At 40.7% G+C, this 22,684-nt stretch overlaps 2 protein-coding genes across 2 annotated transcripts; both read left to right on the forward strand.

Annotated features, from left to right (window-relative positions):
• Positions 1-350: 350 nt before the first annotated feature.
• tspan34 (tetraspanin 34) lies at positions 351-5,428 on the forward strand. The gene is made up of 8 exons (XM_042394478.1): positions 351-567; positions 2,002-2,077; positions 3,042-3,257; positions 3,965-4,039; positions 4,174-4,281; positions 4,667-4,813; positions 4,930-5,022; positions 5,115-5,428. Exons 2-8 carry the CDS (start codon positions 2,021-2,023, stop codon positions 5,169-5,171), a joined length of 753 nt encoding a protein of 250 aa, XP_042250412.1. The 5' UTR covers positions 351-567; positions 2,002-2,020; the 3' UTR covers positions 5,172-5,428.
• Positions 5,429-9,430: 4,002 nt separating this feature from the next.
• dand5 (DAN domain family, member 5) lies at positions 9,431-10,542 on the forward strand. Its single transcript, XM_042394470.1, has 2 exons — positions 9,431-9,907; positions 10,246-10,542. The coding sequence occupies exons 1-2, from the start codon at positions 9,431-9,433 to the stop codon at positions 10,540-10,542; spliced, it is 774 nt and encodes a 257-aa protein (XP_042250404.1).
• The last annotated feature ends 12,142 nt before the right edge of the window (positions 10,543-22,684 follow it).

The raw sequence follows: 22,684 nt of genomic DNA on the forward strand, positions 1-22,684 counted from the left end.
TACATGAAGTAAATAAGTTATTTTATGTATTAAACAACACTTTATTTAAAAAAAAAAAAGTTAGAAAAAGTTCTAGTTTTCAAGTTTCCACTCAGTGTTGACGTCAGTAATGAATCACTCCACTGTAACCTGGAAATGTATCATATGGTTGAATATGATACATTTTATCCCAAGTGTTATAAAAATAAAACATTCAACAGATTTGTGTTGATGCTCAACTTTAAATTAGTGAATTTTTTGTACTGGCTCCTCATTTTGAAATGATCATCTGTTTCTGTTGTTGTGCTAAATAATGAATAACGGATGTATCATATTTTATATTTTTATTGTGACCATGGATGTTGTAAAGTTTCTATTTTTGAAGGGACTTTGTCACCAGGAAATATTACACTAAAAGCAAAGTCAATGACGTTTAGGGCATGAACTCTCTTTCCCCCCTATCTTTATCTCTCTCTCTCTGTGTGTGTGTGTGTAACCTGCGAGACTATAAAGGGGCATTTGAACGCTTCGTTGAGCAGACACTCCTGACTGATCAGACCTCAGCGGACAGACGTTACTGCAGCACAGGTACGAGCTCCATATTCAAGTTTTATTCATATATCAAGCTATAAACTCAGCAACTAAAAACCTTTTAGTTTTAATCTGAAACCCACCTCAAAACACCTGATGAGAAATGAACAGAAACTTTAATGTGGTTTGTTTTTGTCACACTGAACTTACTGTCATAAGTCAGAACAATGATTAATGAATGACATATATATTATATATATATATATATTATATTCTCATATTTCTGTTGTAATCAAAGGTTTAAAGTAATGTAAATAGCAATCTGATGTCTGAGTAATGTCACATTGTGTAAGTAGCCATAATTAAATGGGGCCACTTGTATTAATAACTCTACTAGAAGTATTTCACAGACAACCAAGTACACTCCATCTCACTTCTCTGTTCAGGAATATAAAAACAGAGGAAGTTAAGGTTTCCTTAGTGGTTATACTTCTAGTAGCAGCTTTAATCTTCAGATTTTTTCTGACTTTTTGAGTAGAGTTAATACTGTTATTTGCCCGTTTTGCTTTCATGCAAAGTATTCATGTAAACAACATGTTATATTGCCGGTGATATATTTTATTGCTTCTCAGAAACAAAGTAACAGCTGTGAAGAAGGTTACAATCAAAGCTGCAATGAGGAAGAAAAGATCAATAACTATAAAACTAAGGTCATTTCTCTGAGACAAGTGTTGTGCAAGGTTGGGGACAAGGGTGTGTTTGTGTTTGTGTTTTATGGTTCTTCTGTGCTACCAGTAAGTTGATTGGTTTTATCATTTATGATGATCTCGCCAGAGGTCACGTTTAGATGATTAATTGGAAACAGGTCACAACAACATGATCATGACCTCATTATATGGCAACTTTTTAATCTGTTTTTCATAAATTGTATGTTTTGCCTCAAATTCTGCTCATCTTATAAACACTATAAAATAAAGGGTGCCACAGTTATCACGTTTTTACAATAAAGAGTAAAGTCCAAAGCTGCAGGAAGTGAAATTCCCCTCTCTGTGCCAGATGAAGTCTAACAGCATGTGCGAGGAGGAAACACACAAACATATCGTGTGACTCACGCGGGTGCTTGATAATCCTTTAAATGACTCACAGGAAAGGAAAAATAACAGTAAACGGTGGCTTTGAGTGAGTATCTTATCTCACACCAAAACCAAAACCGTGGATTACGTCAGCATGAAAAACTTTTCAGCCACATTTGAAGAAGGTTAAGACCCTTTCTGTTTTACTGCCAGTGACTGTGGTTAATGTATAACTAAAGTAAATGCTATCTGACCCATGTTGGTGCTTGCTTATGTTATACACCAGCCCCATGCCATTGATTTTCCTACAAGAGATAAAAGGCAAAGTTGTCCATTTAACTAAAATCCCCTAAGTGATTAATATGAAGTGTGACCAATTGTACTCTCAATAAGTTTTTTTGGTCTTTTTTTTTTACAGTGTGAAAATATCAGCCAAGATGTGTTGCAAGGGCTTTCTCAAAATCATGATGTTCATCTTCAACGGCGGCATCTTTGTAAGTTTCTGCTTCTGCTGTCAGGCTTTGTTTCATGGTCCTGTCCCACAAGAAAACACAGAAGAGAGCACACAGCCCACAAAGTAATATATCAAAGAAAGCAAGCTGTTCCCTTTGGCTTCATATTTTGCTTTTACATAATATTTCCATCTATTTCTGTAAAAAAAATAAAAGAAAAACATCGCTACGCACTTTGTACTTTCAGTAATAGCTCACAGGAATAGTTTGACATTTTAGGAAATACACTTATTCGCTAAATATCTAAACCATTCTCATTTTTGTACATTAAAGATGTACAAAGATGTAAGATGAGTCTCTGATGACGACTATGGGAAGTCACCACACCCAACCATGAAATAGTCCCACAGATAACCTCCTGTAAATGTAAAGCATGGCCTTTATACAGTTCATTTTATCGTGGTGATAAAACAAATGAGATATGACGTGTTAATTAATGAGTTCAGGCAGATTTCCTTTGCCTCCAGATAGAGACAGTGCTTCCTGTCTCTATGATAATGAACAAATATGAGCGTTATTTAAAGGACGGGTTCACAGTTTTTCAAGAAACACAAAGAGGGAATTTAATGCTAAAAAGACTGTAAATGTGGCAGATATCCACTTGATATGACTCATGTAAGCTTCAGATAAACTTTTAAATGCATTTTTGCACAGACTGTGTAGACACACTGTGGATTTCAGCCTCCATCACTTCCATTGAAAGCACATTTGAAGGGGATCTTTTAATAGCCAGTATGAACAGGAGGAATGATTACAGCGAGGAAAACCTCTTTCACTGTTCCTATGGACACCTGACTGTTGACTTGAAAAATTGTGAACCTGTCCTTCAATGCTTGTCAGAAAAGCAAGTATGTGTTGTTCAAAAAAAAAACTATTCTTTTAAAAAAGGCATAACCTATTCTATATAATTATCAGGCTCTCTTTTTGTGTTGCACCCGCCGTGCAGGCCGCAGGTGCAGCCATCCTGGGTGTTGGTGTGTGGGTGAAGGTGGACAGCGGTTCTCTAATGGGTTTACTGGAGCACCTGGAGGATGATCCGTCTGGTTTATCCCAGCTGCTCAACATCAGCTACCTGCTCATCGCAGTGGGTGGTGTGCTACTGGTCATTGGCTTCCTGGGCTGCTGCGGAGCCATCAGGGAGAGCAGGTGTATGCTGCTGACGGTGAGCAATGATTGACAGGTCAACCTCTGCTGAAGAACTGAGAGCACTGAATAAAGTCATTACACTGTCAATAATAATCATCATTAGCAGTAGCAGCCTTTTACTTACTTATATTTTGAAAACAGTATCTGTTTGAAATACTGCCAAACTACCCCCCCCCCGCCCCCTCAACCACCACCAACCACCACCACCACCCTTTTGAAGAATGAACACTTTCTCCAAATGAAATTAAGTTGAATTAAATCAAATTAAAATAATCTGATTTATTGTGTTACTTTTGGTAGCTCTGTACAGTCTCAGTCTGTTCAAAGTGAGATAAGCCTCTTTTTTTTTTTTTTTTTTAAATAAAAGGGATTTTTAATTAGTAACTCGAGAGAAGGACAGAAGAGAGAACTATGAGCCAATTTAGATATAAATTCTGGTAACTGCAAATGCTGAAATATTTAGTGGTTATTTCAGCAGAGAAGAAGAATGCCTTCTCAGTATGGATGTGACGGCTCTCAGGGGACCTTGTTAAATATTTTAGACTGTAGCTTTACGTTTGATCCCTGAAGTATTTACCGGCTTCCTGCTAACTTTACATCTGCTTAAATGTTTTTGGTCCAAGTCTGTCTCTCACGCTCTTGGTGAGACATAATGCTGCTATCAATCAAATGTTTTACACTGAGAGACTCACAGTATCATTTATCTATTTTCTCCCCTTTCAGTTCTTCAGTATCGTGCTGATTATCTTCCTCGTTGAGGTAGCAGGAGCTGTGGTGCTGCTCGTCTTTCAGGGTTTGGTAAGTGCCTCTCAGAAGCGAAGCTTCTTGCCAACAACTTCCAGTCAGATTTGGCAACTTGAAAAATCCTGAAGAACTGTGCTAAAATGTCACAAAGCGTGATGATGTGTTTTTGTCAACCTGGTCCTTCTTAGGCTGATGAGCTTTTTAAGAGTCTCGGGAAAGAAGTTAGAAAAAGCATCAAGAAGGAGTACGGAAAAAACGAAGCTATGACCTCTCTCTGGAACGCCACCATGGAGGAGGTACTGTATTTATAATTAAGTCATCTTAGATATGCACATCGCTTTGGTCACAGATAATCATTTTATCCACTTTTGAGACAAAGGTTGTGGCTCTTTGAGCATACACCAACAATTCTTTGAGTTTTTGAACCCTAAGGGACTTGCAGTTAGGTACCAACCCTTTGCTGATCACCACCAAATTTTACCAAATGTAATGGAAAAGTGTAAAATCTAATATCCTCGGTGGAAAGAAGTCTTTGTTTTTTGTTTTTTTACATTACATTTTTTACATGATGGAGCAGGCCGCACCTCTGTCCACGCTCTGCTACAACATCATGGCAGTGCTGATAAGGCTATTGAACTGTTTTTGTTAAGATTTGGCACTAACACTTTTTTCCCCCTCTAGTTTAAGTGCTGCGGATACATGAACTACACAGACTTTGAAGGCTCCCCTTATGTCACTGACCATGGAGGAAAGTATCCAACCACATGTTGCAATAGCACCATCACTGAGGTTAAGGGTACATGCAGTGCAGATGCAGCAGAACGTTCGGTATGAGACCATGTTACTTGTGGAAGAACTTCATCCATGTTAGCAGTAAAACCATTTCGTGATGTAGAGCAACAGTTATTCTCTACTTCTTCTAAAACCTGTCGTTTCTCTTCCAGATGGTTGATGGCTGCCTTGACAAGCTGATGGATCTGATAGTGGACAACGCTGTGATAATTGCAGCTGTGGCTTTAGGGATCGCCGCTCTTGAGGTACAGAAAACACTGTCAAAGAGACCTAACCTACATGCCAGCTCTTCTGAACTTTGTTTAGATGATGTGTTGATGAACTTCTGTCTTTACAGATTGCTGCCATGGTGGTTTCGATGGTTCTCTACAAGGACATCGGTAACAAAGCATGATCCTGTTTGGGATGAAATAACAACATTGTAATTGGAGGAGAAATCTTGCGTGTAAAGTTGTTTTCTATGTATAAAGTTTATTTTCTTTTTTATTTAATTAAAAACAGACAGATAAACTAAGGCCTACAAGCGTTGTCAGTATGTTGAGCATTTCAATCCAAAATGGAGAGACAGACGATGGAGATGCTGTGTTTGTGTTTCAGTGCACATTTATACTGTGATCTATTTATGTTTTTAAAAGGGCTGTCATCAGTTATGTGTGGACATTAGTAATGTGTAATAAAATCTGCATTCAGTTTGTCAGTTGTTAATACTGTATCACATGCATTCACTTCAATGATATGATAAAATCATTTTTGTATGTTTTGATTGAAATAATAAATATCAGACTCAATTTGTTTTTTATTCATAAAATGATTCTGGTTTTCTTTGGTTTAACATATTTTCATACATTAGTTTGGTAAACATTTAATATGCAAACGCATGCTTGTCAAGATTAGAAGTAAAACTACGTCAGATGAGAACAGTTCATTTATCATCCACATCAACTAGTTCTAGTAAACTTGTACTAGTTGATGTAACAGAGCTGGTAAATATGTGTACAAATTTATTTTTGCTATGTTAAATATCATAATATAATTCTGTTAAATCCTTTAAAGAGAGAACATCAGTAAGTATTACAGTTAAGAAACAACTGAACTGGTCCTAAAAGAGAGTATAATCAATATTTTTATACTAACGATAGATCACATGACTACTGTACCTTTGTTCTGTGGAGCTTTAGTGTCTTTCAGCTTATTTTTGTAAACTCACTGTACCAAACAGCAGACCGACAGATGTTTGTGACTAGCTGGTGAGCTTATAGTGAAGCATTTAGCAGCTTAACAGAGGATTTTACTCAGGAGTTAGTGGGGAGCAAAAACATCTGAATGGAGAGTCAATTTATTGTGTACATTCTTCAGTTGGACAGAAACATGACTGCATGTGTTACTCTGTGTTTGCTGGTTGTGTAAATAAGCAAATGTTTGCCAAGTTACTCACTGTATCAGCTTTATAAGGTGACAGTGTTAGTGTTGTGCTTATGGCTCGTTTCTGCTGCCACCAAGTGGCCAAAAAAAAAAAGAGTTAATGCAAGTTTAAAAGGGAAGAGAGAGACTGGAAGCTTAAAGGTGAAGAATGAAGGCCTCATATGCTGATTTTCAAAATCATGAGGATATATTTTCAATATCTGTACACAGACCAGTCCTTTCTCAATCTAGCCTCTCAGTTGTTGTTGTTTTTTTCATCTAAAGGAATAACTGGTATTTTATCTGCACATGCTGGGTGATTTTATGGCACAGATAAAAAAAAACATTTGTGTGGTTTCAAATGCCTGACAGAGTTCATCAGTTTTTCACATAAACACTTCCAATCACAAACAGATTGATTTAGTTATTTCTCAATTGTGTTGCGGGCCATTAGTACAGTTAGCAAGGTTTATAGGGTCAGACCTCAGTGATAAATAATAACAGTGAACAGCTATTAATGGTGGAATGGAAAGCTGTAAATGTTCTCGTCTAGCCTTGTGGTTCCTTCACTGTGCTTTATGCAGTGTGAGTACATTTCCACAGGTCAACTGTGCTGTGAATATCTTTAGTGGGTCTAGTTAGTGAAGTTTAATGTGTCCTCATGTCTGGCCGCTGAATCAGCAGGTTTTCCCATAACATGCTGTACCATAGATACCTGATGACCCCGTTCAGTGGCGTCATAATCTGAAAACATGTCCCTCTTACCTACATCATAAAACAGTTGGAACTGCAGTTTATTGCAACACGTGACAATGCCGAGTGTATTTTCACTCTGAGGTAGGAGGCGCATACATCTGCAGGCGCTATTGAAAAGGAAAACTTTAAGAGTACATGAAGTGAAGTCAGGATACAGTAACATGTCAGCCAGTCTCGTGTCACACCATAATGTACTTATATGAGCATTTAGTACATTATTATCTATTGACATAAAAAAATATGCTTCCTCAGTCAGGTTTCAGGTTACATCTATTCAAAGCTTTCATGATAGTTAATTTTATATATACACATGTTATTTAAGTGGAGCCGTCTCCAACATGTGTTTTGTGTATTTATCATTATTTACAATGAATGTTTACAATATAATTAATTTATCTTTTGTTTGCTTGTATGTTTACTTAGATAATTACTTTCTATGTGACAAAATGTATGACCTGAATTTTACAGTTTTTTAGCAGCACTTTGTTTCTTTCCTGCCACATGTTCTGTTACTGTTGCTATATGTACACTATGTGTCTCACTTCAAAATCAATCAGCTATAACCCTTTAATATTCCTTGAGCACTGCTTAGAGAGTGACGATCATAGTCAGGACCAGATGACCTTTGAAAGTTCCACCTTTGTTTGTTTCCTTCAGATGATTCAGCCCGTCAGTCAGGACACTTCTTACAAGCACAATACTGATTTCTTCTGCAATTACTGTAACACCATGCTTCCTTATATCTTGTTTTATTGACTTTATCTCTTGGCTTGATCAGCGACAGAAGGAGGAAGTTGTGTAAAACAATTGACAAAGTCAATAAACCTGACTTAACCTTGTTTCTAAACTGAGTTTCTGCATTCTGAAAATAGTATAATAGTCATTATAATTGTCAAAGGCCGAAACAATTTCTACACTGAACTGAACTGAGTTGAACTTACAGTGAGAGAGCAGGTGGATTGGAAGAGGAGTTAAAACTTTGTAAACTGTGCCCTCTTGTGGAAAAAGTTTATTCTGCAGATAAAAGAAGGGATTTATTTATTGTTAATAATACTGAACACATCCTCACACATCTTATATTATTACTAATACTGCAATCATTCAATAAAATCGGTATATAGACCTCACCAACTGGTGTGTGTGCAAAGTCAGTGTCCTTGAGAATTAAACAGCTTAAGTCGCTGGACTTTCCCATTCCTGCACCTATCTGGACCACACTGCTCAGCGGTGGCTCTGGGAAACAGACATGGAGAGGAGGCAATAAGGAGAAAGTGCCTCTTAACATCCGGGTCTCTATGAGAAAATCAAACATCCTTTCTGTTATAACTGATGGCCCGTCAACAGCCCGTGTGTGATCAGGTCACGGGTGACAGAACACACTGAAGTCTAATGGTGTAATGATGGGATGTCAAGGGAGAGGCTGTTAACACAGAGAACATAAACTCATTGTTTTACAGCCAGAGGAAACTGGAACACCTGCTGAATAAGAAGGTTTTATTGGTGACTAGACAACATTTTTAACTACAGCAGTTTCCCTGAAGCTTATTTTTTATTTTTTATTCCCTACTAAGTTTGCAGTGTTTTGGTTTGTTGTTTGTTTCAATTACACTCATTTCCTTTATGTGCATGTTGCATATTGTACTTGACTTTTGATGCTTGTACAGAAAATTTTGAATGATCTGTAATATATTGTATGCAGGATGCAAGAAAAATCCATAATTTTCTCATTTTTTCTTTTGCATTGTCTTTGTCAGTGTATGTTTTGGGACCCCCTTAAAAATGAGAAACTCAAGGGGGTTTAATCCTGATATAATAAATGTTACTCACACAGTCAAATCTGAATGGTTTCAAAGGCTGGTTGAAATGGCTGAAAACCACCAGATCTCAACACAACTCAACACCATTTGGAGATTTTGGACTTATGTGTTAGTCAAAGATGTGTTAAACGTGTGCCTAATTAAACAAAGACACTTTATGTTGATTTTCCCTTTAACTTTTCACCCATTATCCATTAAAATTTTCACTAAAAAACCAAAATACTCTAAATTAAAGCACACCCACTGAATCAACCCACAGGTTCCATTATTCAGAAACTCAGAGATCAAAATCCCTCTTCAGATGTTTTATGACCATGTTTCTAACACTCACCTTGAAACTGAAATCCTTTCAGTCTGGCAACCATCCACGACCTGGATTTTTAAGCTTGGTGTGATGTCTGGTCTGGTGTGGGAATTGCGACACCTTCTTTGCATTAAAACACAGGTGAGAACTGGCAGCTGTCTATATAAAAGACTCCCTCCATCACACTGTCAAAGCACTGACAGCAAGGTTACCATTTGGGACCTTGGACCACACCACCAGATTTTTTTTTTGTTTGTTTTGTTTCTTTATACTGACTTCTGCTGTATTTGTTTGGCTGTTTTTAGTCTGTCTTTTAACATTTCTGTACTATTTCTCCAATCATTTTAGAGAAGTATCACCTTTTTTTGTCAGAGTATGGCCCTCCTCATCAGCTTCGTCTTTCTGTCGAGTTGGACAACTGTAGCGTTCACGTTTCCTCACAACACTTTTGACAACATTCTGAGAGGGTCGAGGATCGAATTTGAGTCATCTGGCAGCGGACCCGATGAACCTTTGCAGGGAATAGTCAAAGTTGTGCAGCTGGACCCTCACGCCTTAGCCCAGTCGGGGCTCTTCAGACGGGGATTGACCCCCAGAAGAGCCCCCTCCCTCAGCTCCAGATTGTCCTTCCCTGCCTTCCTGTCTCAGGGGCGTGCAGGTCCGGCCTCCAAGGCCCCTGTGAATCCACTACACCACCTGCACCCTAAAAACCCCACTGAGATGGAACTAAAGAAGAGACAAGGCCTGCAGATGTGGCAGAGAGCCATAGATAAAGGAGACAAGATGACCATGTCCCTGCCAGTCAACCTGAAGGACACCAAACAGACATGCACTGCAGTACCTTTCACTCAGGTAAGATGTTTATATCCTGTGTTATTCTAAGACTTTATTTCCTTTCTCTGCCAAATATATTTCTGAGCATGAAAAATAACATTTAGATGAGTGATTTTTTTTACACACTTAAATAGAATATAGCGAATTTCCTAGTGCAAGGAAGTGCTGATTTTTCAGTGGCAATTAGAGAGATGTCTGCTTACTCATAAAGCTGATTATGGCTCTGCTGGTGGATTAGCAGTGATGGTGTGGACCTACATAAACACATTGTGTTGATTTTTACACCCTCAGAGGTAACACTGACAATATTGCTGTGATGTTTAACCTAATCTCGTGCTTCTCTGTCATCTTCCCAGCGTGTGACAGCAGACGGATGCAACACAGTAACAGTGCACAACAAGTTGTGTTTCGGCCAGTGCAGCTCCCTGTTCGTTCCATCTGAAGGGGAGTTTTCCGGGCCGGGTGCCGGGGTGGGGTCCCACCGCCAGGCCCCCTGCTCCCGCTGCGCCCCGTCCAAAGCTCACATTGTGGCTGTGCCCCTGCGCTGTGGAGCTGAGGTCCGGGAGAAGAGCGTGATGGTGGTGGAGGAGTGTAAGTGTGAGACGGGACGTGAGGAGAAGAACGCTGAGACTGCAGCTTCAACACACCTCTAATTGTTTTTCAGCTGTGGTGACACGAATACATGACACTGTTGTTTTCTGAAATATGTGAATCTATCCTTTAACTACAGTTAAAGGATAGATTCACATATTTCAAGTCTGTCACACGTGTTTTTCTTGCTTTAATCATTCCTCCTGTTCATACTGGCCATTTAGAGATCCCTTCATAATGCATTTTCAAGTGAGTGTAAGTGATGGGGGACAAAATCCACAGCCCTCCTTCTGTGCAAAAATGTATTTGAAAATGTATTTGATAAGCTGATATGAGGCTTCAGCTGTCCACATTAATCAAATGAAGTCGATATCTTTCAAAGTTACAATCTTTTTAGTGGCAGATTTCCTCTTTTTGTTATGATCCTTCCACTGCAGCTGACCAGGAAAACACTGTCTGCCCACACACACAGAGAGGGAATTATTACATTAAAAAGACTGTAACTGTGGAAAATATCCACTTTGACTGACTCAGATAGCTGAAGCCTCATATTATCTTCAGATAAACTTTTTGACTCATTGTCAAATCACTTCCAAGATATCGCCATTATCTTTTTATTCTGACAATTGTAATCAATATTTACATATGTAGATGTATGTGAGTCTGAATGTGTTATTCAGAGTGCTCTGGTGGCTTATTTCACCACTAATTGTTGACAAGATGACCTATATTTTGGTCATGCAATTTTTTCTGTTGCAACAGATGGAACTGTCCACATTGGACTTGTGTTAATGTTCAAAATTTTGTTTAGATTAATCTAAACTGAAATGTTGTGTTGTGTAATATTGTCATTAAAAGAGCCTGTTTGTCCACATTCCTTTTGCCTGGCATTGCTAATGAGTTTTCTTCCAGCACTGTTAGATTAGTGCAATTTAGTTTGCATGCAAAGCTTGAGTAAAAACATGAAGAGCATTTGTTGTTTTTTTCCACCCACTCTCGTATTCAAGTGTTCAAGTGTCAGCTCCTATATTTTATTAAAAAGCTGTGTTCCGCCGACTTTTAGCACATAGCACTTACATCTGAAAGCACCAAACTAGAGAGCAAACGAGCTATTGAGCACGGGTACTTAGCAGTAAGCAAACATAATTGTTTCAGCATGGACCCCTGAATTATGTATAGGAACCACCTATTCTCATGCCCAATCTCTTTTCAGTGTAGTTGTGGGAATTTGAACATCATTCACCACAGATGCACTTGAGCGAGTGGGTATGTGTGATTATGTGTGTGTGTGTGTGTGCTTTTTTTCAGTTAGGGCCCATAAAACCTATTATTCATTTATATCCTGGCACCTGGGCCTGGTAAAGTGAACTCATCCCACACATCTCTACATACATTCCCAGAGGAGCATAAAGAAGGGGGCTCTTTACGTTTCCTTGGCATGTTGTCAAAATGACTGCTTAGATGGCCATTTGCATTCACGTGGGCTTTCTGAAAAAGTGAAAGCGTACATTGCGCTACGGGGGTGCATTGAGTCCCTTGGTTTCCATTAGCATGTGATTAACATCTTGGGTTGATGGCTATATTTCCCGAGATTGATGGGACAAATATTTGCCCAGGTCTTAGCGATGAGGAATTAGGGGCCACTTTTAATCAGGCACTTGTTTTTTTCTAAATATGCAGAAGGTGGAGATGTTGGGAGGCTCATACAGCCGCACTAGCGGTAATCAAATTCTGCAATTTAAATTCTCATTCCTCATAGTGAAGGTGGTTGTTTGTGAAGTGTCAGAATCTGGGTTATTTACAACTAAACATGCACTCTGTGTAGTCATCCAGCTCTGCTATTATACAATGGTGCACTTGCTCTCTACAAAAATTTCCCCCACTGCGCTGTTGTGTTGCGCTGGTATGTGTGATGATGATGATGCTGATGATGATGATGATGATGATTGTGTTGAACCGTGTATTCTCTCCAATCTCTGTACTATCCTTCATGTAATCTTTTGTCTTTTTTTTTTCTCTGAAGAAAGAGAGATAAAAAAAGAAAATGGGCATAGTGGAGGGAGGGGAGGAAAAGGAGAGGAGGAGGGTGGTTGTTGATTGAACAAACAAGGTGCACAAGAGAGTGCACCACTTAGCAAGACAGATGTCAGCCCCCTTTGCATTGTGGGATCCGGCGGAGCACTCCTGCGTCATTAAGGATGGCCTGGTTCCCATGGCGAGGGGAAAGGAAGGAGCGAAAGGAGGAGGGCCCGCTGCCAAGTTCAGCGCCTCGGGGATCAGATCAGCGTCACGGGGTGCTAAGTGGCCTAGTTAGCGCTTTAAAACGCACAATGAGCTGCCTGCTCTTTCTGCTTGTGTGTAGGCCTTTTAACTGTCAGAGATGGAAATGGTTGGGAGGTGTATGTCATGGAGGGGGGGGGGGCACACGATATCAGTTCAGACCAGGTGTATCAAGGGGAAACTGAATTACAAATAGAGGTTTTGAGGCCTCTTTTTGTACATTTACTTTTTTTCATAGATACAGTTAATTAACTCTGTGAGGTGCTTATTGTGGCTCATTGTGTCTTGTGTTAATCGACTACAAAACAAATATTCCCAGGTCAGACCATTTTGAGCTGATGATGTCTTACCTCTGACTTCCTGTGTGTTCCTCTGTATCTCTAGCTCTGGCATGGTAGACTATATGGTGCTAAGCTACCTAAGTAACTAAATGTTGCTGGAAGGGAAATGTCCACCAGATTTTTCCCAGCCGCTTAGGGGTCCACTGGAGCTAAACCGTCATGGTAGATTGGACCAGCCTGGAGAGCAGATCAGGCTCCTAGATCTGGCACCAGCAAGTGAGAGCTAACAGGGGTCCATCACGCACTCTCTGGAAGGAAATCGGGATGGTAGCAAGGTACACCAGGAGGAATATTTGTAATATCGTAATGTCCTGTTAAGTCATAGACCAGACAGATTCTTCTCACCTAAATCCCGCCGGTACAGGTTTACTGCTGTAGGTGTCAGGCTCTGGGTGTGAGGGTGTCTGGACCATGGCTAACATCTACCTCCCTACTGATGCAGTGGTACATTCTCACTCGGTGGTGTTAGTCTGGACCAGCTGGTCAAAGTTGGCTCTGCTGGAGATAGTGCCCCGGGCTAAGCCTGCCAGCCTACTGCCATTCTGCCTGGCTGCCAGCCCGCCTGCCAGGCTGTCTGTGGGGTGCTGAGAAGGACTGAGATAGGTGTAGCCTGCAGACAGCAACATCAAAATTTGTCATTGGATAAATTCTTCTTTGGTTTTAGTATCTGGTACTATCACTGTCACTATTACAAGAATACAATGGGTTGATGTGTGTGTGTGTGTGTGTGTGCACTTTTTTTGCCTTTGTGTCAGTTAGGTGTTTGCTGACTGCTACCTCTTTGCACAATGGGGGTGGGGGGCACAGTGGGAAAACATTCACTGCCATTGTCCTGATAATGTGTATGTGACAAATAAAACTTGAAAATGAAATGAAATGACTGGCAGTCATATCACGGCCATAACAAAGACAACACGTGTTAAGTACTGTAGGTCCGTGTGTGTACAGCAATCATACACAACCTCAAAAACAAGGGGTTGAATCTCATGTCACAGTTTTATTTAATTGAGACTTGATTTAGACTTTGATAATATGTAAATAAATAAGGTCACTTAATATTTATACTTCTGCAAAGTTGATGTGGTTTAATTTAAAATGACCAGTTATTTCTGTTAGGAAGCGCTTTGCTTTAAAAAAATGTGTATTATGAGATAATAGCTGCAAATGTATATAATTTAGTGTAATTCATGTAATATAAAACTATTAAACTATAACATCTGTTAATGACTGTTATTAAATTATAGATGTAAATATATATTATTATACACTATATATTACATTATTGTTCATGATTGACTGATATTGCCTAAATCATGTTTTTTAAGTGGAATACATCATCTTAAGGCCTTTATGCATTGCACGACTGTCTGAGATTAAAGTTAATAATTATGAGTGGAACAATGTAAAATCTTTAATCATTAATCCAAAACAGAGGGCCTAGATCACACTGTGAGAAAGATCCACTGATGACTGATTTGGAGCTTTGGCGACAGCTTGAGGCAAAAATGTCAGAAATTTAAGACCAAATTCCCACAGTGTGACTGCTGCTACGACCCAAGTCTACAAACAAACCAATCAGAATACGACATGAAATGACACAAAATAAACCGGCCAGCGTGACATTTCATTAAGTATAGTTTTTTGAATAAGGTTTAGGGGGAAAACACACTTGTTCTTCTTAATCTTCTTAATAATCACACAAAAACAAAACAATGGAGGTGAAGCAAAAAAGAAATTTTGTGTCTTTGCTGCATTTTCAAAACACAGATGGATGACGCATTAACGACTTTTTCTATTTACATGTTAGAGCGATGATTCACCATGCAGTCAGCGCACAATCTGAAATGCCTCACACTGATATCATGCAGTCTGACACAGATTATGACCAAGATTTTATAGGCGTCTCGCATCATGTGACGTGCAATAAACCATCGTTGTTGTCACACAGTCTTCAGGCGCTTTTAAAGGACCAATGTGTAGGATTTAGTGCCATCTAGTGGTGAAGTTACAGATTGCAACCAACTGAATAGCCCTTCTCTCCAACCCTTCCAAGCGCGGAGGAGAACCTACGGCGGCCAGTGTTTGGTTTGTCCATTCTGGGCCTCCTTAGAAACATGGCACTGTAACATGGCGGACTCCGTGGAAGATAAAAGGCTCATTCTAAGGTAACGAAAACACAACGATTCTTATTTTCAAGTGATTATACACTAATTAAAACATAGATGCTGCTAAATTCTTCACACTACACCTTAAACGTATCTTGTGATTGGCCACTGAATGCATATACTGTAACCACCAGTTGTATATAAATGCTACCCTGTATTGCTTATATTTTGCTTCTTTTGCCCTACTCCTTCCTTCATATGACCTGATGCACCCAACGTAATAACCTGTACAACTGTAGTGTTTCTCTCTTGTCTCTATGGTAGTTGAGAAGGACTAATACCTAACCCAGTGACCACTGGCCCGCAGGTTACAAATGTACATGAAGATATTTGTGTGTCCGTATGTTTGTTTGCATTGTGCGTCTGACTGTACGTGTGCTGATTGTAGCCTCTGTGTGGCAGCATTAGCGTGGCTGAGTGTTGAGCTGTCAGTAAACCCTCTGCTGGAGTGTGATGATGATAGCAATGTCGCTGTGGCAGGTGCGGTCCTGCATGCCATGCAGGTGATGTCTCTCATGCTCACTTAGCTAATGACTCCAATTAAAGTAATTAAGAGCTGGCACAGTGAAACCTGCTCACCCGCCCACTGCCAGCCCATCCATTCCCCTTCCTCTTCATCCAACACACATCAGCGCCCGCCACGTACCACTACATGCCATCATCCGTTGCGCTACTTCTGCTGTCCTGCCTCCTCTTCATCTTTCTCTCATGGGCACCTCACCCTGGCCTTCATTCCACCACCATCCTGTGCCTCTGCTCCTGCTGAGGCCTTTAAAAGAAACATGAAGCCTAAAATCAGCTAAACGCTCCACTTCAGAAGCACTTAAGAGACCCTCAGCTCAACTTATTGTCACAGAGACAGCCACGGAAGCGAAAGAGCGAAGGCCGGGTCCGACAGGAGAAAGAGGGGAGTTAGAGAGGGAGAGGGGATGCAAGCCAGGTCCTAACGAGGGGAGAGATAATTGTTTTGTTTTGTTAGGGGCCCTTCTTCTGTGTGGAGGGAGTTGAAATGACATGCCACACATGGTTTTTGGATGAAGTGGGCAACGGGAGGGGCGGAGGGATGCAGGCTTGATGCAAGAGTGGTGAAAGTGTAAAGGAGGGGGGGGGGGGGGGGGGGGGCTGCAGCGCAGAATAGGCGGTCATACGTAGCACAGCAAAAAAGGTTCCAAAAATCTGCAACCACCACACAACACTGGAATCTGCTAAGTGGTTTTTACACTGACAGATTCTCAAGCTCCCATGAAACATTGATTATGATCACGCACATTGTTGTCTTCCATTCACAGGACTTCAAGAACATTTCAATGTCAAAATACACATTAATCACAGAGTAGTTCAATATCACAGTCCACAAATTCCAACAGTGGGAAAGACCACATCGGGCCAAGCTGGAGACACAACTTTGGCTACCGGGCCTGGTCAGATTTATCAAAATTTATGAAACGGCAAACATATGAATCTCTAGTGTCTTGGTGTTCTTTCAACAGTTGGAATCCCAGACTGACAGACGATGTGCCTGGATTTGTAACTGGCGTGGCAGCGCAACACTTTTCCAGAATCTCATCACATTTTCTGTGAGAAAAAGACTTTGATATGAACCCTGGGTTTACCTTGTTTTCCTCATGTGTTCTCAGCTCATTTCCCTTTCATTTCTCTGTGACATTTGACCAAAAGTGCAGGTGAGAAATGTGATGGATTATGTTATAAAACATTAAATATGTGTAAAACTAACCATGAAACCCTTTTGCAGGATCAGCCACATTAATTATCTGATACCTCACATATTGACTCAGTTAGAGGCATGACTGGTGACATTCAAGACAATTTTTCATGGTGAGTTGAAAGCAGAAGCCTTCTGAAAACCACCATCATCAAAATTACAGCTGAGCACACTTTGGTAATCTGGCGACTAACAGCATCAAGCAAATTATCCTGGTGGACTGTCTCTTTGAGCCAGGATGGCGAATCAACTCCAGAAGCCTGTCACCACTTCCATGAAGATAAATGGTATCATTACACAGTCTCCATCATGCATTAGCTGATCTGGAATCCACTTCCTGTTAAAAAGTGTAAATTGCTATGGACTACACTCTGTCATCAGATAACAGTGACAGAATGTGTGACAAACATTGCTAACTCATTTTGTTGCAGCGCTCATCAGGATGCTGCAACGGACATTTCATGACAAAACAGTTTGTTAATTTCCTCATCTTGAATTACTCTCATGAAACTGCTAATAGGATCAATACCAATACAGACACAATTTATCCAACACATTCTGCCAGTGTCATAGATATCTGTCGACAAACAGTCATCCTCGCAGTGGGCAGAGGAGGAAGAGGAGCATGCCAGTGTGTGTGTGTGTGTGTGTGTGTGTGAAGAGAGAGAGAAAGAGGAAGAGTGATTGAGAGAGAGACAGACATACACATAGGAGGTGGGGGTAGAAAAGGGGGAGTAGTGCGCCAGTGTTCAAGAGAGATAGGCCAAGTGAGAGAGCGAGGGAGTGTGTGTATGTTTGAGTTTGTGTGGTGGGGTACAGAGGAGGGGTGCAGGTGGCATGGAGCTGGCGCAGGCCTGGCCCACTGTCCCCTGGCAGTGCCAGGCTCCATCTGTCATCAGCAGGAACATCTGCAGCCCAAGGTGCCCTTGTCACCCAGCGTTAGAGTAACGAGTTTGGCGTTTCCATTAGTCCAGGGCCCTCGCCTGCCCGGCCGGTGCTAGCCAAAACCATGGCATTTTGGGTGTGAGCTTGTGTGTGTTTGCCTGTGAGTGAGTGTGTGTCTAGATATGAGGCAGAGGGAGAGAGAGAACGAGGGAGCTAGCTGGGGGTAACTGGATTTGTTTGTCGGTTTGTTGTGCGTCTGTGCATTTGTGTGTGTGTGTGTGTGTGTGTGTGTGTGTGTTTGTAAGAGAAGTGAGCACCACGCCAAAACAACATGGCAGTGCAGAGCGTTGACCCAGCTGGGCTGAGCCGCCATGTCGAGTCATGTCCCCTCCTGATGTGAGCGTGCCCAGTGCGCTCGCACCGCTGCCAGACCCAATCTCTGGTCCCCTCTCCTCCTCACTCTCTCTCTCTCTCTCACTCTTCCTCTCTCTCTCGCATCTTCCTGTCTTCCATCTGTCCGCCTCCCTCTTATCTGCCCTCTCTCCCTTACCTCTCCGTGCCCCTTGTAGTTTCCTCCCCCCTGTACGCAGACTCCTCTCACACCCTGAGTCTCTACTAACATTCTGCCTCTGAGCGCTACTCACATTTTTATCTTCCTTGTCCCTAAAAAACAGATGGTACTTCTTTCCCGGCTCCCTCTTTTCATCCCTATCTCTGTGCTCTCCCCCTCCCTCCCTCTTGTCCTGTGTTTCTTTGCATCCAGCCGGCATATCACTGATCCTAACTGGCAGTCCACCTGTTTATTCTGTCTTTCCCCCCCCCTCCTTCTCTAATTTAAAAACCTGAATCGTTGGGCATTAACGTGGTTTTATTATTATCTATTGCAGGTATTACCTTTACATGACATTTTGTTAAGACTTAATGTGCTTTACACAGTTATCAACTCCACTTTGAGGAAGATGACTGCTGTTTGTGTTTGCACCACATGGTGGCTCTAACGAGCAGCAATCTGTCTTAACATTAATGAACCGAGGTTTGGCTGCAATTGTGTCAATTACCCACAGAATACTAATCAGACAAATATGAGCACATCCGAATGAGATAAGATTGATTATTCTTTTTCCATTTCTGTATTACACGTAGGCGTGCATCATAAATCAGTTTTGACAGCATCTATGAAGCCAGTGTTTAGCCTAAAGGTCTGAGGGAAATTAGACACCTCTTAATAAAAGCCCCACATTCAGGCCCGGAGCCAGTTGGACTTTCTGAGAGTGTTTGACATGTGAACCTACACACTCAAATGCATAATTCTTCATACATTTTTTAAAAAGTCACGCAAAGCTCCGGTTTTGTTGTTTGACACTTCAATCTAGCCACTTCCTGTGAGAGAGCAGAGGGTTTTTAAGTTATAGTTAAGATTTCTTTTGCTCCCTTTTTTATTCTTGGCTTGTCCTACAAAGGTTTCTTATCCCCCTATCAACACTTAAAAAGTGTGTAGAGATAGAGTGAGTGAGGCAGAAAAGGAGAGCCATAGTGAGATAAAGAAAAGGGAAGCGACAACTGCTAATCAATAAGATTTCTCCAACCTCTTTTTTTTCTCTCTCTCTCTCTCTCTCTCTCTCTCTCTCCCCCCGAGGCCTGCGGCATTCAAGACGAGCCAAGACGAGCTTGGCATTGTCGAGCACGCCTTAAAAAGAAACACCTGCGAGGTGGAAGACTTAAAAAACCAGCAGAAAAAAAAAAAATCCTGCTTTTCGCAGCTCTTAAAAATGTTGGCAAATGTTCCATGGGTTTTCTGGGAACAAAACAGTAAAAAGAAAGAGCTCCCATGCAAGTGAAGACAAAAGGGGATGGTTTTCCATAGAGATGGAGGTGTCATTACACTTGAGACGGTTGCCAGATTTGGACTTATCTTACCCCCCCCCCCCCCCCTCTCTCTCTCCCCACCCCCACACTTGTCCTTGTATCTATACTATCTTAGTTTATTATCAGTGCTTGAGCAGTGTGCGAAAAAAACAAATAATGAATGGTAATATTTAGCTGTTGACAAAATATGTATGTGGCTTCAGTGGGAGATGGGAATGGGGGAATGTGCAGAGAGACAAAGATGGAGAAGGCCAGGAAGGGAGGGGAGAGAGAGAGAGAGAGAGAGAGAGAGAGAGAGAGAGAGAGAGAGAGAGAGAGAGAGAGAGGAAACTGGAAAGGGGGGTAACTCAAACAGATGGCACTCTTGGCATCCACCTCTCTCTTAAATCTGTTTCTGCTGTTTTTCTCATGTGCACGAGGCTTTAACCCTGTGGTAACCTGTGTCCCGGCCTGACCCTGAACCTAACTGCTGTATGTAACAAGCCTGCGGTGTGTGTGCTTGTGTGTGTGTCATCTTGTATTCATCTCTAGTATGTCTCTGTCTACAAACCAGTTTAATCGGCACCCTATGGAAGCAAGTATCAGCAGTTTCAGTGGACTGTGTCTTACTTGACCTGATAACGACGTATTCATGTCGTTACGTCTTCTCACCTGACTCTTATCTCTTAAATGAACTTGGTTTTACCAGAAGATCTCCACTTTATTCAATAGTTCCCCTAAAATTTATTCTAAATCGAACGGTCCGAATTCTTTTATTTCAGCACGTTTGTCCACAGGAAGAATCAATGATCAATCAAAGTATCGACAGATGGGCATTAATCAATAGTGGAATGTAATACAGCTGCAACAATTAGTCAATTAATGAATTAGTCAATCAACAGGAAATTAATCAGCAACTATTTTAATAATTTAAACATTTTTTAGTCATTTTCTAAAGAAAAATGCCCCCAAAAAATGTTGGTTTCAACTTCTTTAATGTGAGAAACTTTTCTCTGTCATACATGATAGAAAAGTTTGTCAGACAAAACAAGACATTTGAAGGCATCAGACGGGGCTGTAAGATATTTGAACAGGCATTTTTCACTATTTTCCATTAATTGATCAAGTAAATAACACCAGATTAATGACAGATTAATTGATAATAAAAACAATTGTCAGTGCATTTACTCAAGTACTGATACATGAGGACAATTTTGAGGTACTTTTAATTTGTACTTCACTTGAATATTTCCATTTTATGCTTTTTACTTCATTACATCAGAGAGAAATATTCTATTTGACAGCTTTAGTTACTGCTTACTTTTTAGAATAATATTTTACCTGCAAACATTTAAATGTGATCCACTCTTATAGATTAAACTGTCCAACAGTATATAAAATAGATGCTAGTTACACATTAATGTATCAGTAATGATAATCCAATAATATCTTATTATCTATAATAATATAACACTCAGGGACAATTTTTCTGCATTATTAGTACTTAAATTTATAATTCTTTAATTACATTCTGCTAATAATAATTTTCCTGAGGTGGTATTTTCAGTGCAGGGTTTTTACTGCTAATGAGTATTTTCATATTGCAGTTCTGCCACTTTTACTTAGGTAAAGGATCTGAATATTTTCTTCTCTGCATCACTTCATTTACAGCTGCTATAGACCTGATAGATGTGTATATTTTCTCAGCTGTGAATGCAGAAATTTGCCTGCAAGCTGGAGAAATATTTTCTTTGCTCATGTCAACATATTTGAGGTAAAAAAGAAAAACCTTTAGGCAGAACATGAAACACAACAATGAAGCACTGTAGCTCATGATTGATAGGAAGAATATTCTAGTGTGGTTGAAGCACCTGGGGTGTCGACTGTGTATTTAGGCCACATCCGTCTCCCAGTGAGTGGAAACATTCATGTGCTGACTCCCGTACATGCTCCCATAGACAGACTATAGATTTCACTGAATGCACATCACTTATATGTGGGGTGCCGCGGTGGTGTGAGTTCATTTGCATAATCTCCCATTTAAAGAGGGATGTGCTGGAAGCCGGTGGGGGGTTGATGGTGAGGGCTGGGGTGGGGAGGTGGGAGGGTGTACAAAGTGCCCATTGTGCAGTCCCAGGATAGGGAAAATGCCCTGTAGGGCCTGGTCTCTGTGTGTGTGTGTGTGTGTGTGTTTGTGAATGTTTGTCTGTGTGTGGGAGCCACACCTGTCAGGAGAGCCTGAGGGAAGCAATGAGACCACTATAATGAGTGTGTACATGACTATATATGTGCATGTGTGTGTGTGTGTGTGTGTGTGTGTGTGTGAGTGTATGAAGCAGATAGTCGAAGGGATTTCATTAAGACAGACAAGAGCATTAAAATCTTTGGGCCATATCAATCTTTTATGTCCTAATTGTTTCCCTTTATTAACTTGGCTTGTTATCACACCATTTTCTCTCTTTCTCTCTCTTTTTCAAACACATACACACACACACACACACATGCACATGCACACGCACACATACGGTTACACATACTCCCACTCACTTTCTCCCACACTCAGCAGTAACCACACTTAGGAGCAGCAGCAGCATGATTTGATTACTTCTCTTCATCATGCCAAATCATAATCTACGCAAGACGCAGCAGGCCGATAGGATCAGACTGGAGAAATAATGGTAAAATCAGATTTTTTCAGGGGGGGGGGGGGGTTTCGAGGAAAAGAGTCCAGAAGTGCTGAAATAGCTGGTGGCTGTGTCTCTAATGGTAAAAACGTAATGCTCAGCAATCTGCTTAATATCCCCGCCGCACTCATTAGATTAGTGAACATTAAGGAGATTGGAAGATTTGCACTCTATTGTTTTACTATGGCAACATAGGGGCACAGAGGCTATACTGCTAATGACGAGGAACAAGAGGTACGAGGGGGGGGGGTTAAAGAGATAAGGAGGTTACTGAAAGCTAA

This window comes from Thunnus maccoyii, chromosome 2, assembly GCF_910596095.1.
Source record: "Thunnus maccoyii chromosome 2, fThuMac1.1, whole genome shotgun sequence".
Classification (NCBI taxonomy): Eukaryota; Metazoa; Chordata; class Actinopteri; order Scombriformes; family Scombridae; genus Thunnus; species Thunnus maccoyii.